General features: G+C 35.9%; 2 protein-coding genes across 9 annotated transcripts in view; both read right to left on the minus strand.

Annotated features, from left to right (window-relative positions):
- Positions 1-655: 655 nt before the first annotated feature.
- The window catches only part of LOC126373752 (uncharacterized), a 294196-nt gene continuing 279049 nt past the window's right edge, over positions 656-15802 (minus strand). For all 8 annotated transcript variants that reach the window (XM_050020006.1, XM_050020007.1, XM_050020002.1 and 5 more), the window contains 10 exons: positions 15677-15794; positions 15154-15291; positions 14696-14842; positions 6147-6299; positions 5680-5756; positions 5074-5250; positions 4629-4814; positions 2943-3129; positions 1590-1725; positions 656-779 (listed from right to left, as the gene is read on the minus strand). In XM_050020006.1, the coding sequence (XP_049875963.1) occupies positions 728-779; positions 1590-1725; positions 2943-3129; positions 4629-4814; positions 5074-5250; positions 5680-5756; positions 6147-6299; positions 14696-14842; positions 15154-15291; positions 15677-15794 (1371 nt within the window). In that variant the 3' untranslated portion in view covers positions 656-727. The remainder of the gene's footprint in view (positions 780-1589; positions 1726-2942; positions 3130-4628; positions 4815-5073; positions 5251-5679; positions 5757-6146; positions 6300-14695; positions 14843-15153; positions 15292-15676; positions 15795-15802) is intronic.
- Positions 9261-12480, minus strand: LOC126373840 (uncharacterized). The gene has a single exon (XM_050020176.1). It carries the CDS (start codon positions 11717-11719, stop codon positions 10511-10513), a length of 1209 nt encoding a protein of 402 aa, XP_049876133.1. The 5' UTR covers positions 11720-12480; the 3' UTR covers positions 9261-10510.

Consider the following 15802-nt stretch of genomic DNA (forward strand, 5'->3'; position numbering starts at 1 on the left):
AAACATCAAAACTAAGTAAATACACAGTAAATTGTCGTCGCCTAAGGCGCTTTGATTTCGATTTTAAAGCGAAGTTCCTGTTATTTTATTTATATTAAGATTCTGTTACTGCTAAAGACCCAGCGCTTACCGCTATCGGACCTCTGGAGTCGATTATTTATTCAAATATGATCCTTTCAGACGACGCCCTGAGCCAATGTTTGCGCCCAACTTGGTACCGTCAAGCATGTCGTCTTAAATTTTGTACCGAGTGAGAACCCTCAGTGCTCCTCATTTGTCCGAACAAGTAGTTAATGTCATTTGCGATAAATCTACAATAAGACACGTCAAAAAAGAAAAACACAAAAGCCTGTTCAGCACCCATACCCCCGCGAATGTGTCCTTTAGACCCTATTACATTTCAAGTGAGCGTATAAGTCGTTTAAACTTCAAGCTATAGATAAGTTACGGGTAGACACGGGGAATTTTAAAGCTCCCAAGAACGCACTCAATATGGTTGGACAGTTAGAACAACGTCAAAACTGCAGATCCACAATTCACTTGCAATTTATTATAGAGCTTTTCAATATTATCCACAACATCGTCCATTTAGAGCCACTAAAAATGCACTGTACCTCAATATCACAAGAGTGTAGGTTGAAAAGAAATAAGTAAATAAATAAGGAATAAATTTAATGGAACTAAATCATATGAAATCAAATGAATCGTCTTTGGTAATGGTTCTTCGTCAACCGGCCTTCATCCATCTGTCTATGGAGTATTCCAAAGCTGCCATCCACCTGAAAAATAAAGAAAGTTATACGAAATCACCGTAACCTATTTTAATTTTTTAATGAATGTTCTAAATGATTAAAGAACAGACTCCTCTTCTTTCGTGTGGGTTGTGAGAGCAATGACCGACCTCATCAACCCTAGTATTAGGGTTACTATTGAGCCGCCAAAGACCTCTGACATGGCTCATGCTTAACGTGCCAATCGAAGCACGAATCGTATTATTTTCAGATAATCTTAAGCAGAGGTGTATATACAGGATATTAGTGACATCGTATCAACGTGGCAACTTTGAAGGATGATTCAGACCATGATATCAATTGGTATTTTCCGTCGGAAAAGTATGGAAAATAATTTAAAAAGACACAAAAAATTTCATGAATTTTTCAAAAGGAAAATCCACTTTATATCAACTCAGATTCAAGGTCTGAAATATTCCCATCAGTATTTGTTACGACGACTAACATCCTATCTACTTGTATGGCTACTCGTGTGTATTTGTACAGGGTGTAAATGACATCGTAACAAATATTGATGGGGATGATTCAGCTCATTATTCTGAGTTCATATCAAGTGGAATAAACTCTTCGCCAGCTACGAGCCTAATTGCCATTACCCGGGCACAAATCCTGGAATAATGGATTAATCCTGATATCAAGTGCGTATGATCCAATCATGACTCAAAAAAGTCGAATCTAGTGGTTTAGACCCCGACCCGATATCTAAGGGACGCGTTCTCCGAACAGCCACCCGGATTATCCACGCGGATTTTTGAAAGATGATAATTATCCTTTTAAAATATAATGTGATAACCGTACCGTTTCTTGTCCATTTCAGACTCAGTGTGGAAGTAAAAGTGTCGTTGTTTGGGCTCTGTGGGCATCACTTCGAAGGCGTATTTCTTTCCACCTGGTGCACACGTCTGGATTCTGTAGCCGTGGAGGCAAGCCATACCTGTTGAGGATTAATATAACACTCGTGAGGGCTTTTGAAAAAGTAATGTCTAAGATCAACAGAAGATATGATGCATATGATTAAAACAGGAACAACGTTGTTCTTAAAGAAGATAGATCCGAGAATACGCTTGTTGGGTGTGAGCTATTGAAAGATATTAAGTATAATATTATATTCTTCTATCGTATGGGTTGTGAGGTGAATGAACGACCTTATCAATCCTAGTTTCAGGGTTACATGGCTTATGTAACGACTGCGTACTTACAGCAGTAAGTAGTAACCGGGACCAAAGGCTTAACGTGTTTTTCGAATCACGGATCATTTTACTTTCGGACAATCGGATGACCAGCATGTACTTAACCAAACAAGGAATTACAAAGTGAATTTTGTGACATATCCCCGCCGGGTATGGTACCCGGGACCTCCGGTATGTGAGCCCAACACTAAACCACTCCATCATGGAGGCTATTAGTCGGGGAAAAGATATTATAATTATTAATAGTTGTATTATTTACCCAATCTTACTGTCAATGTTGCTTGACTTTAAGTAGCTAGTGCAGTAAAACGTTATTATTTTGCACTTATGACATGTGTGTGGGCTATTAGCGTCGCTGTATTAAAAGTGAAATAAAATGACGTGTATCTACGTCAATGGTGCGCTAGTAGGTAGCTCATCTACAATTTAAGAGCCACGCTCTTGTCGATGTAGTATTCTTCATTCTTGTCTATCAAAGGCAATTCTTTCACTTCCTATAAGGTACTACGTTCGCCTTCTCTTCAATCTATTCCAAGTAAGCTCTTCTTAGTCTTCCCCTTCCTCTCTTTCCTTGTAGGTTCCCTTCTATGATGTTTTTAATAAATTCGTCGTGTCTTATTAAATGTCCAATCATCTTGCCTTTTTGGCCCTCAATAACTCTCAATATTTAGTAAGTAGATACTATAATATACTAAATCGTCATTTTGTAGTGAAAACGTAAGCGTCTTTTAAAACTGACATTATGAAGCGATTGTAATCAACAAAACTCGATCTTATTTAATTAAATTCATTTCGGGGAAAAAAAAATATTACCAATTTTTACCTGAATTGAAACCAACGAAGTTTTGTTAGTAATAATCACATGCGAAAGTATTTTTTTCAAACAGATGCTTACGAGGTTTTCGCTGTAAAATACTGTGAAATACAAAATCCTTGTATTAAAATATAATGCAATACTTACCGAATGCACTCTTACTGTTAGCATCATTGTAGAAGTAAAGACAAGCATCTTTGAGGACGCAGTAGCGTTTGGCCCAGGACTTCCATTTGGAGCCAAGCTTCATCAGGTAGCCGAAGCAGTCTGGTCGAGGAATAGAAGATGGTGGCAGCTTCATGTTCCTCATTGTCACTTCTAGCCAACCGTCGCGCTGTTAACAGAATATTGACAATGTAGCAATTGATGTAGTTTTTTTTTAATTTCTCGGTAAGTGTGGGCTGGAGGTGGGAATCCTTGATTAAAGACTTGAGAGATTAGTGGGGCTGCAGTACCAACTTTTGTTTTTAGAGCTGCAGTCTCCAAAATAAGAATAGCCCTGCAGAAGAGAGGCGCGGCGCATTGATCGGCATCTATGCCTACTCGGTACGATAGTGCACTTTATGTGTATCAGAGTGCAATTGTGGTTTATTATAATTACATTAAGCTACCTTGTGTATATTGTCACGTATGTGATTCCTCTAAATGTTTTTATTTTTTTATTTGTTTTAATGCGACGAATGGGTGTCAAAACAAAACACTGTGGTTTAGAGGCATCATTCAAACCATGTACATAGATTTAGAATTTAATGAAAATAAAGCAAAAAAGAGGAAGAAAAGGCAATAAATTAATATTTTTGTTATAATTATTAGGCACTGGTTACTACTGTCAGTGGTATAACAATTAGCTTGGTTGGAGAGTGTCCCGACATTAGTTATTCGAAGTAAATTATATAGAAAGCCATTATTTATTATTAATATTCTGAAATAAATAACCTAGTATCTGGTATCCAAGTCCAGATCGGCAAGTGTCATACTTCGTTGGAAGAAATTTTAAGTCAATAGAAAGTTTGGGCAGTAATTATTGATGTATGCAGCTTGGTTGGTACCTATTTTAAAACTAAAAATTGAAAGCTGCCTATGGTCTTTTCATGGAAAACAGTAAAATATACGCAATTTTTCTTCCTATGACATAATATTTCTCTTCTAGATGGCAATTATAATGTTATCAACATAAAAAGAAGATAAAAAGTAACAAATTCGCAACATCGTTTGTCATACTGAATGTAAATTGTTGAATTTTCCAAAAACATTTATAGCTTTACGACTACATGCTTTAGCGGAAGTGCGAACCAGTATACAAATGTTCAACTCGACAATAATCCGTAGCCGCTAAAATTGGCGGCAATAAACGCGAAAACCTGTTTTAGATGAAATCTTTGCACCGGACAAGCTAAGCGGCCACAATTTTTATCTGTTTATACCATAGCAGCGCCATCTAGCGAAACTGCGTTGAACTACTTGGAGTATTTGAAAAGGAAGTGGTACACCGTAGAGTATGGTAGAGATTGAGAGAGTGTATGCTACTTCAAACATAAAATAGATGGAATTCCATTGATGTACAATAATATAAGATACTATCATAATTCAGTAACTATTAAGTAGGTAATATCAAGCGTGGCGTTGTATTAAAAAAAATGTTGATAAGTAGTGTGTAAAAAATGATATTTATTAGCTCTATCATATTGACACCTCCTATTTTACATTCCAATTAGTCTGTTAAATCTATCACATATTTTGTATTTAGTAATAAAACTTATCACAATAATATCAAAGTACTGCCTGCTTTTATAGAAGACTAAGTTAATTTCATATAAGTACCTAAACATTTACCTGGTTACTAGCATCAATAGCGTGTGCGAGCACCGCGCGCCATCTAGCGGACGCCTCGGCAGTGTCGGCCGCGAGTTGCAACCGCGTCCCGCCGCCGCGCTGCAGTCGGAACCCATGAGGCCTACCCGTATCTTCCTCTGTCAGCTGGTAGTTGACCAGCATTAGTGCTCCTACTGGATGGATACTCTGGAATTGGGAAAGAAAATTTTAGCTTACACTTTTATACGTATAAATGTTCTGAGTTTATATATAGAAATATATATAGAAAAGTAATCGTCGTCATCACCATTTGATTATTGACCTATTTACATTTACTAATTTTAAAATATGCTAGTTAATGCCCTGAAAAAGAGTTGGTATATATTTTTCAAGATCCTTCTGAGGTTAAAATGGTGATAATAAGGATGTTTACTATTAAATTAATGACATGTAAACTAGGACTTACAGAATCCGTCTTATAGTAGTATAAGCAGTTATCCCTCTTCAAGACGAACCAGCGGCGGGTCCACCGAGGGGGGTGGTGGGGTCGGAGAGGGGCCGCTCTCCATAGGTACCCGGAGTACAGCGCTGCTGGACCCCCCTCATGGGCTAGAGACGCTACCACTTCGCATGTTCTGGCAACCTGGTACGTAGAAAATGAGACATAAGATTACGAATTCAGAACATGTAAGTTAAAAAAAGAATATAAAACTAGGTAGACTTTCATCAAAGAAAAATCAATATTCATTTCGCGGCTTAGTTTTGGAGAGTACAAAACATTCGATAATTAAATAATCAAACATGGAAATGTTATAGAAAAGTAAAAAAAAGCGTGCGGAACATAATTTTTGCTTGATTTACATAAGTACATAAGTTTTCCTTAAGTGAAGTGACATGCATTAGTTATAAAGAACTAAGAAAACGTTTTATCTTATAATAGATTCGCAGAATTTTAAGAAGGTATTTCCATCAACCGTGTCAATACCTCAAGGATTAACAAATAAGTAAATACTTTTGAACAGGAAAGAGATTACAATAATATCATAATAATGATAGTGAACTCGTGACTAACCTCCAATTCTAGTATTTCCGAACCGGAATGGGCTATTTTTACCACTTCAGAATGTGTCTTATCTAAAACATTGATCCCTGTGAAACAAACAAGTCGATTAATTTAATATCTTATTAAAAAAACTTGCTACCTACCTTATCTTTATTAGCATAAAATATGTTGTGTAATGTGTATGGTAGCTATCATTCATGTAAACACAATATTCTATAAGTATTTTCTGTTTGTCAGAAGATTCTAATGCATGTTAGAAAATTAAAATTAGCTTTAGTCTTAAATTCATCTTTGTTTTTAAAATGTACTATATTGTGGTTCATAATATCTACGGAGTCAAAGATATAATATTATAATATCGTTTAAAGTTAATCACATTGTTCTATAATTACTATTTAGCTTTTTGTAACATTGAATATAATTTTCATTAAAACCATCAATTTATTATTTAAAGGTAACATCTTCTAAGGACTCACCATTAACAGCTATGACGATATCTCCGACTTCAAGACCAGAAGTCTCGGCCGGCGTGTCGGGTTCGATCGCTGACACCACGACTGGCTTGCTGCCGTGAATCCTAAACCCAAACTCCTCATTGCCTCGTCTTACCACTACTGTCTTGTCGCTTTCTGTTGGAAAATGTTAAAAAAAATATTATTTTTTAAAAACCACCACCATCAACCCGTAGTGGAGCAGATTGGTGGGAGTTTGCTTCATACTCCCTCCGCTTTACTAAGAGGAGGCCTATGCCTAGCAGCGAGACATATAATGCTACCTATATATGTATGTGATTAAGAAATTCATACATATCTGACAATCTCGAAGTTCCTTTAGTCTGTAAGATTTAGATAATTTCAAAACTGAATCCATCACGAAAGACTTCATATACGTACTCAAATGACATAATATTAATCTACTTAATGTAATTGACATCGTTTCATATCACGCGCTTTAAAAACTTAGGTAGCTTCAATTCCGTTAACGCTAACGATTTTGAAAATAAGTGATAACTGAAAGAGCCTGAGTTACACACGGAATGTACATCATTGTCGGAAAAATCTAATAAAACCCGGCTTTGAAGATTCTCGAATGATTCAAAATATATTTTCCTAGTCTACAAATCACACTCGACCTAAATATCGCTTATCTTATACTACAACGGCATAGAGAAGGTAATAAACTTTAAACACATGAGTTCGCATGACCATGACATACATTGTTATAAATTCAGGACGGTTATATCCGCAAAATTTGACTTTCGCTAAATGCCTGGCACAGTGCCAGATCGTTAAAGTTTAGTTTCATTCATGACTCCATTAGTGGCGGGTATTTACTACACGTCACGTTAATGATAATGAGACGTAACAACTATGTAAGGCACTGATAACAGGTGAAAATATACGAAAAGGAAAAGTGCATTTAAGCTTTTAAGGTAATTATCTAACTTTAAAGAACTAAAGCATTTAGTTGAACGATTTGGAAAGGAGTTTTAGTTCAGTAACCGAAGAAGTATCTTATTACCAATAGCATGTTAGAAGCTATCAATTGAAATTGCTAGCTTGATTAATTCTTGGTCTTATTTTGTTTATCCATACAGCACATTATGTGTAACAAAGTTTAGTAATGCATAATATTTCGGATAATTTATTAGTTTATAAAGTGTTCAAAATTTGTGAAAGCAGAAAAAGAAATGTACGAATGAATTAAATATTATTAGTGGCTTGGTTACTAACGGGGAGCTCTGGTTCGAACCCCGGTAATGGACGTGTAAGAATGAGTTATTAACTTATCTTAAGTGCAGTTTTGGCAAACTACTGGGCTGAAAAAAATCTGAATGCCATCGAAACGACAAGAAAAAGAAGAAGAACAGTTTTCAATAATACAGTTGGGTCGACTATTATAGACGGCGATACGGCTAACGTTGGACTAGCAGAAATCTCGGTGAGGTGTGGGTACTTAGTTCATCTTGTGATGGATGTACCTCTGACTGCCACAATTGGAATATAGTCGTGAGCTTATGTTGTGTAAAGTATTAAGTAAGTTCACTAGGTTTAATCAGTAATCAGTTGATTGATTATAAGATTCACAAGTAAATAAAGTGTCGATAGTGTGCATAAATGACTACCAATCTTCTTCTATCGTGTTGGTTGTGAGATGAAGTACCAACTTCATCAACCCTGGTGTCAAGGTTATTATTGAGCCGCCAATAGCCCCTGAAATGCCGCATGTTACAACTACTTACTTACGTCAGTAAGTAGTAATCGGGACCAACGGCTTATCGTGCCTTCCGAAGCACGGATCATCTTACTTTTTGGACAATTAGGTCAATGACTACGAATGAACAATTACATAATTCTTAGCTGATCAGGGCATGAGTACCTGTCGCTCCTGTTGAACCAGTAACTGACATGAATAACACAACATCCCGGACTCCTCTTACATTGGCTTCGGCAGTTAATATGTCATTTTAATACGATAATTTTCCTATAAATGCTTAGCATAAAACGTGCACTAAAACATCCTGCAGGCCTCACACGCTGTATTATAAGCGCGACGCGACGCGACGCGAGATAAAATAAGGTCCTTGGTAGACGCGACTACCGGGACCTCCGCGAATTTTTCAAGATGTCGTACTCCAAAGGAAATATTAATACTGTATGTTGGTTATAGAAGAGCTAAGAAAAAGAAAAAACATACCTTTTTTCATAGGTAATGAGAAAATTGATAGTTTTTAACATCATTTGTTTGACACACTTTTCATATTCAAGTCGCGATCAAGTCGATGCGTGAACGAGGAACCTTAACTTGTCAAATTTGACAACGCGCGTTTTGACATTTACTCGCTCTACTCGCGCCGTTAGCGTGCTAGGCATGCTGGTGATAAACTCGAATGAGTATCTCTACGTATTACTACGAGTCATGTTTATATACATTAGAGGGCAGTGAAGCTTAGAAATCATTTCGGGAGTTGGAGTCGCTCACGTCCTTAGGTAAACCATCGAGACCCTACACGTCACCTCTGGACGTTAGCAATCGAGCGACACATTTACCAGTGGTAGACTTCGACTGTGTTTGGTTACTTCACTTCAGACAGACTTGTCAGCAACAAAACTCATGTTCTGGCATGTGTACCAACCATAGTGCCCTGGTGTACAAACCGCTAGAACGGCATAGCCCCACTATACTTTCACCCTGCTTATTCAATCTTCTTCGAAACTAGAGCGAATAGGCAAATGTGAAAATGTGGTTAGGCAAATGATTAGTGACCACTAAGTAAATGATTGTACTTCTCTTTGTAGCCAGATTTTGAAAGCAACGTTCAAAATAAGGTGGATAAGTATTTACCACAAGGTTCTGAAGCAACTAATCTGTTTACTTCGGACTGCCGACACCAAAGCACCAGCATCAATTTGAATATCTCTTCCAACTTATCCCTCAAACTCCCTTTTGGGTTCAGTATCATTTCTTTAACTAAAAAGAAAAACAAAATACTTAAATTAATAAAATAAAAAAGACCAATTAAATAAAAATAAACAGCCCATTTAAAACACAAAAGTAACCAAAGTAATAAAAAAAATACTTACAAATTCCCATGGCGAATAAAAAAACAAGAGCACTATCGAAAGATCTTGAACTTCAGTCTTCGTGACCCGGTTTTGTCGCCAAATTCTTATTCGCGCATGCACTGTACTAAAATTACGTCATGCACAAATATCTAAGCACGTCGCCGATGTAAAATCAATACAAACTGAAACATTTCGGATGGGAAACGTAAAAATACCCGACAACAGTCGCGTGCTTCCAACAACTGGGGACTGACGTTCCGAATGCTTTGAGAATTATATTTAGTTCGGCCAGTTATATCTATCTATACATAGACGACTAGACGTAACTTTCGTTACCTTCTCTCCAGATGGCTATTAACTTATCAATCAATATGAAAATGTACAAACTGAAGGTCAACAAATTAGGGCAAATATTTTTGATACACATCGCACGTCAATTGAATATGTTGATAGTCCTGAGATGTAGCCTGGTAATGATAAAACATCGGCTAAATAATGACGTCAGAGGAAGGCGAATTTTTGTGCCAATGTCGAAGATAAACTTAAGAATTCACGAGATACTCTTAAAATAATGGGTGACGGTGTTGAAAATAGTGAGAGTACTAGAAATAGGCCTAACGTCACACTTTCTGAAAGTAGAGCAGTTAACACGTGCTTTTCGTAATGATGTAACCTGTTAACTGATGTTAAACGTAACGGTAAAATTGAAGGGAATAATGTAATTAATAATACAGAACAGTAGTTCAATATTTAGGATGCGTTGGTATTATATATTTTTTTTGTTATGAATAAGTATTTTATGATACCTACACTTAGCAAATTATTATTTTCTCTTTCACTTTTCAAAAATATTTCTAGTAAAAAAACTAAAATCTATGTAGACTTTGTTGTCAGTGCATCACTACGAATAGATATAAACATAATATGAACAACACGCGTTTGAGGAATGCAGAGAAGTTGTACAATTCTTTTTAACGCCTTTAATTCTGTCACCTTTATCAACTGTTACAAATAAATCGATCTTATTCTGTGACTCATGCCAATGACCTTCTCGACATTGGGTTTTATGGATTCTATTTCCATTTGATGGCTTTAACGTGATCTTACAAAAGTAGATGTAAGTTTTACGGATGTTACAGGCGGTTATACTTAAAATATTTATAGATTGAAAGTTTGGTAACGTATTTAGTATTTATACACGTTAATCGCTGTCTTTAACCACAGAACTGCACAACTATCTTAAAATAAAATTTCAACAATATAAATTCCTAGTTTTACTTAAGTAAGTTAAGAATATAGCTTATAAATCTTTCAAACCAACCACTTTTATTCTCATTATAAAACACATAACTTTCTGGTTCAAGGGTCAATTCTGAAATAACACATTTTTTCTTATTCTTTTTGTCATACTGCAGACCAAATTTACAGACACATTGATAGGACCCGGGTAAGTTCAAACAATCATGCCACATCAAGTCACAGTTGTGTTCACCTGTGGAACATTCATTGACATCGACACACATTCCATGACGAGAGCTCCACTTAAAACCAGGTTCTTTGCAGTGACATGTAATATTCCATCGATTTAGTACAATATCTTTAAGGTTCAGATTTTCACCGCGGTGTAGCGTACATTGCCGTTCTGAAGGATCATCTGCATTCTCCAGATAACAAGGGTTTACTTTTGCTGCATAACACTGTGCTTTGTTTTTCAAATATTTAATAGGACAACAAGGATCCGGACAAAAACTGTGCATTGCACATGCAAAAGATTGCCTGTCATCAGCTCTTATATCATGGTTATGGTAACTGACAGGTTGTATACAATTAGCAAAATTATCGCATGATTCTCCTATCATTGATAAATCTGGTATACCCAGCATGGTGTACCAACACATATAGTAGGAAGCAGTTGTTCGCCACTCAAATCTTTCTAAAACGTTTTCGAAGGGTAAACCGCTTTTTTCTGAACTAAGAAGTCCTTTTTTGCAAATATCCTCTTCCAAAAATTTTACTGATTCAAAATTTTCATCTGGTGACATAGAAAAATCTAAAGCCATGACTGTATCAGCACTCCTAGTAAAAGGAGCTGATGTAATGATGCTGTGGAGGTAGACGATACACTTGTAGAAATTATCTGCACAGTTTTCGTAAACTTGCCAATGTAAAGACTTCAGGGGAGGTACAGGAAACACATCAAAATAGCCTATATTCTCTGGTTTATCCTTATGATACCTTCGATCCCATTCATTATACTTGTAATTGCGTAGATAGTAAGCTATGTCCTTCAATGCTGCCGAAACCCATTTCTCGTCGGGAATATGAAAAGTGGTCCGAGAACCTTCGTTGATTCTGAAGGAGGTTGTTAAATCTTCTATAAAACCATCGTCAACATCCGCTAAATAGTTAGCACAACATAAGTTTAATGTAGAAAAGAGTAATAAAATAAATTGATGCATTGTATTTGCATTTTTGTATTTCATTTTGTTAGTAGAATGCTAAATGACGAGAAGAAATCACAAATTGGATATTTTTGCCAGTTTGTGTCAATGTCAAGTCGATGTCATAATAAATAAACACAAAATATCACTGGTCTCTCAAAAGTGGCTTTCATAAACAAACATGAAAATTCTTCTAATAGTTTTAAGGTGATGTGTTTCAGTCAGCTAGGTAACGCTGCGTCAGTAGATGGCGTTACTTCTGCAGTTTTCGTATTTTTTTCCATTTATTCGTTTAGTGTTGAGTTCTGACCCAGTGAAATGTTAGGTGGCGAAATCTTACATACATTATCTTTAAGTTAAGCTACAATTTTGAAGTATTTACTGAAGATATCATATTGAAACATTGCATCAAAAGTTGGTGTCATTTCAATTTGTGTACAAACACGAAGCTGTCACACACACATGCGAACTAGGTTAGCTATTAAAAGAGATGCATAATTTGAAGTCTACTTCCAACTTCTAAATGGCGCATTTGGTAAAGCAGTAGCCGCCATTCATAAAGTTCACGGTTCAAACCCAACTGCATGTTTTAATTGTTTTTACTTTTTGTATTTTTTTTTACAATTGAATTTGGCGAACCCGTGTATTTGTTACGGAATTTTCAAAAAGTATCACTTTTACCAATAATATTATAATTAAGTATACAATAATTTACTTTGCACTAAAGTACCTTCCGTAATTTCCGTATTTTTTATTTTGTAAAATTCTAACAGGCATTAATCGCATCAGTGAACATGCGGCTAACTAAAAAACTACTGAACGGATTTTCATACGGTTTTCACCAATGAGTAGAGTGATTCATGGGCGTGCTTTAGGGTTTATAATTTATACAAGTATTTTTTTTGTATAAAATGGTTCAAAAATGATGATGAATGTCAAACATAATTATCGTTACAAATATAGCCGACTTGGAGCTTTCGGCGAAAACGCTGCCTGAGCCCATTGAGATATAACAAAACAACGTATGGTTGAATTGTTCCTTTTTTGTAGGTATACCGAAAAGTCCACAATATGTCATAATAATTATATTGTGTATAAAGAATTGTGTATATGTATTGTATGATTTTACAAATAACGATCACAGTACAGTAATAATAAGGTAGATTTTTCCTAAATTGCGTAGGTTCAAACTTTGTCGCATCGCGTTTGAAAGATGTAATAGCGCTTCAGGACGTCCTGCAAGCACGGCGCTGATGTCGCAGTATCCGCATATAATTATTATGACTTGTCATTTAGTTCCAATAAAATCCGCGGGACTTCATACGTATGTCAGTGACAGCTGGTGATAGCATGCGGGACACTTAGCACCTAATCGAATTCTATGTTGTTTTCGCGCCCAGTCCAGACGACTCACAGCGCATTTCTGGACATATATTTACGCGTGGTGTTTATTGTTAGGTTAGTTAGTTCAGGTTAGGACGTCTTTTTATAACGAGGACGTTAAAAAAAGACGAGGCTGGGACGTATTGAAGTAGTATTTCCATATATACGCGGCCTGAAATGGGCTGTTTCGGGGACCTGAACTGGTTGCTGTCGAACTTATTATCACGTTTTCTTGATTAAAATTCATAAATAAGTCAAATAGAAAAAAGAAAAAAGATTTTATTTAGTTTTAGATCTGTCATGATGTCTGTGATGTTTGTTTATTATACATAAGAATTTCAAAATTTATCTTATTTTTTTTTCCCAAAGGGCAAGGCAAAGGGAACTATGAACATACAGCCATGTCTTGTGTTTTTTTTTCTTGATGATGATTAATGAAATGATGAAACCTAAGCCCCCACCCTCGGAGCAGACTCCTACTCCGATCCCCAAACGAAGTAAGCGGCTTGTTGGCGCAAAGCGAAAATAGATAGGTACACTTTGTTTATTGAATATTCCGATTTAATAATACTATCGGGAATGTTTTCCGACTAATGTGATCATTAACCACAAAACACCACTTCGTATTGATTATTTAGATTATTCAATGAAGAAAGCAACCTTCCCGTTCCTGGTCCCACCAAAAAGTCCGCGGCAAAGAGAATATAAATAAATCTGTATGTTGGATGGAAAAACAATTAATTATAAATGACTACTATTTAGGCCGGCAAATGCAACAACTTCTTTTTTGATTTGGTTTTCCCCGAAGGGTAAGGCAAAGGGAACTATGCCCATACAGCCATTTCATTTTATGTATTGATTTTTTATTATAATATATGTCCTCTTTTAAAACACGGTATTTACCCATTATTTAAAAATGTTTAAATAAGATACGTTATTACAAAAATATTTTTCCAATATTCCTTTTCTCAGATTGTAGTATTTTTAGTTTTTTATTTATATTTATTCTCTTCATACAAAATCTCTTTATAAATTGTCACTGACATTCTATTACACTTGTCAAGTAGTCAAAGCCTTTAGAAAAAAAAAAACTATCACGCACACAAACTAACATTGACACCTCTACACGCTCAGCAAATACACTGTAATCTGCACCACTACAAATGTAGAATTGATCAAAATTGAGGGTCTGAAATATGGTACTTCTCGTATTCGGACCCTAAATTTTTGTTAATTTGCGAAAATAATACACCAAAATATTACTATTTATCGGTTTTATAACAATATTCCTCTATCCGTTTTCCTGTAGCACTGCATCAACTTTTGTATGGAAAACGAATCACCTTAAATTCATTTCTTTTCAAATAAGGTTCATCAAACTGTACCTGCTTATTACCTCCATTGTCAAATACAAATAACATCCAGGATAAACATTTCCTAAAGAGTAGGACAAACAGAGCTTCCAAAATAAACTTACATAGCTATCCATCAACTGACTAACCAGAACCGTAAGTTCTTGAAGTAAATTTCCACAATATAAATAACCCTATTATAAAGACAAAATATAATATTGCTATTGAAAATACGTAGGTACCTAAAATATTACTTATTAAATTCTTCCTGGTTTGTACTTACCGAAGGTGTTGTCACCCTGTCTTCGGTTAAGCTCGATGCACGCTCTTCGGTGGACGAGTCTATGCGTCAGGGCGACGTACCTCTTGTTGAATTCTGTTTCGGACTCTGTCGGGTCTTCTTGACCTCCATCTACTGTGTCTATTACATCTATAGGAATAAATGTATCGTATGTTACCAGGGTAAAAGAAGTTAGAGTTAGAGCGTGCTCATTTAGATAATTACGGGCTATGAGTGGTCTTAACTCTCACTTTTTTGAGTATAATAGAAAATTGTATCTGGAAATGAGATTTCAAATTGTGATTGTAATGAAAATATTAATTAAGTCTGTTTCAAACTAAACTGTATGGACCTTTACATCTGCAAATCAGCCACCTTTATAAAATACTTTCTATATTCCAAAAATCTGAGTCTTCCTTCAAAAAATACAAATTAAAATGTTCTTAAACATAATTGATTACCTGGTGGAATCCTGGTCCAGTGATCATCGTTTTCAGACAACAGTATCCAGTTGCCACACCACCAGGGCGCAGCGTATACCCCCCTCTCTTCTTTACCTCCCTCAGCCCCTTCTGAGCTGTTTGAGCATTCTTCTTGTTCTGTTTAGGAATAAACCTTCGGTTTAGGAAGACTGGTAAGAATTATTCGACACCAAACATGTTAAACAACAACGCTGACGAACAACAACAACAACGTTGTTGTGTTATTACGCAATGTTGGAAACTAGTTCAATTCTATTTGTAGTATTTACCTAAAATCGGAAGTTAAAAATTTGTCAAATGTGTTTTTTTGTATTAAAAAGTATAAATACAGATTTTTTTCGGAAACCAATTAGGTACTTAAATAAGTATAACAAAAGAATACTAAGAATAATTTAAATTTAATAGACGGGTTACGTGATAAAGCTCCTCTTTTCATTATTCAATGGCGCCTACTGAAATTACCAGAGCAAACTTTTATTCTAAATGGCTTTTCTTAACTTACCGTCAGGATCGTTACTGGAGCCAGCTAACTTATCAAGGCTGTTACCAGCTGACCGCGCGATCCGAGTGTCCTGTGGTTTCTCTGTTGCTGCATACTCTTCTTTACCTCTTTCTTCAGACTGATGAA

The sequence above is a fragment of the Pectinophora gossypiella genome, chromosome 16, assembly GCF_024362695.1.
Source record: "Pectinophora gossypiella chromosome 16, ilPecGoss1.1, whole genome shotgun sequence".
Taxonomy (NCBI): domain Eukaryota; kingdom Metazoa; phylum Arthropoda; class Insecta; order Lepidoptera; family Gelechiidae; genus Pectinophora; species Pectinophora gossypiella.

What these genes read in the sequence shown, in the direction of transcription:
- LOC126373840 (XM_050020176.1), bottom strand. Translation starts at nt 11,719, where the DNA reads ATGAAATACAAAAATGCAAATACAATGCATCAATTTATTTTATTACTC.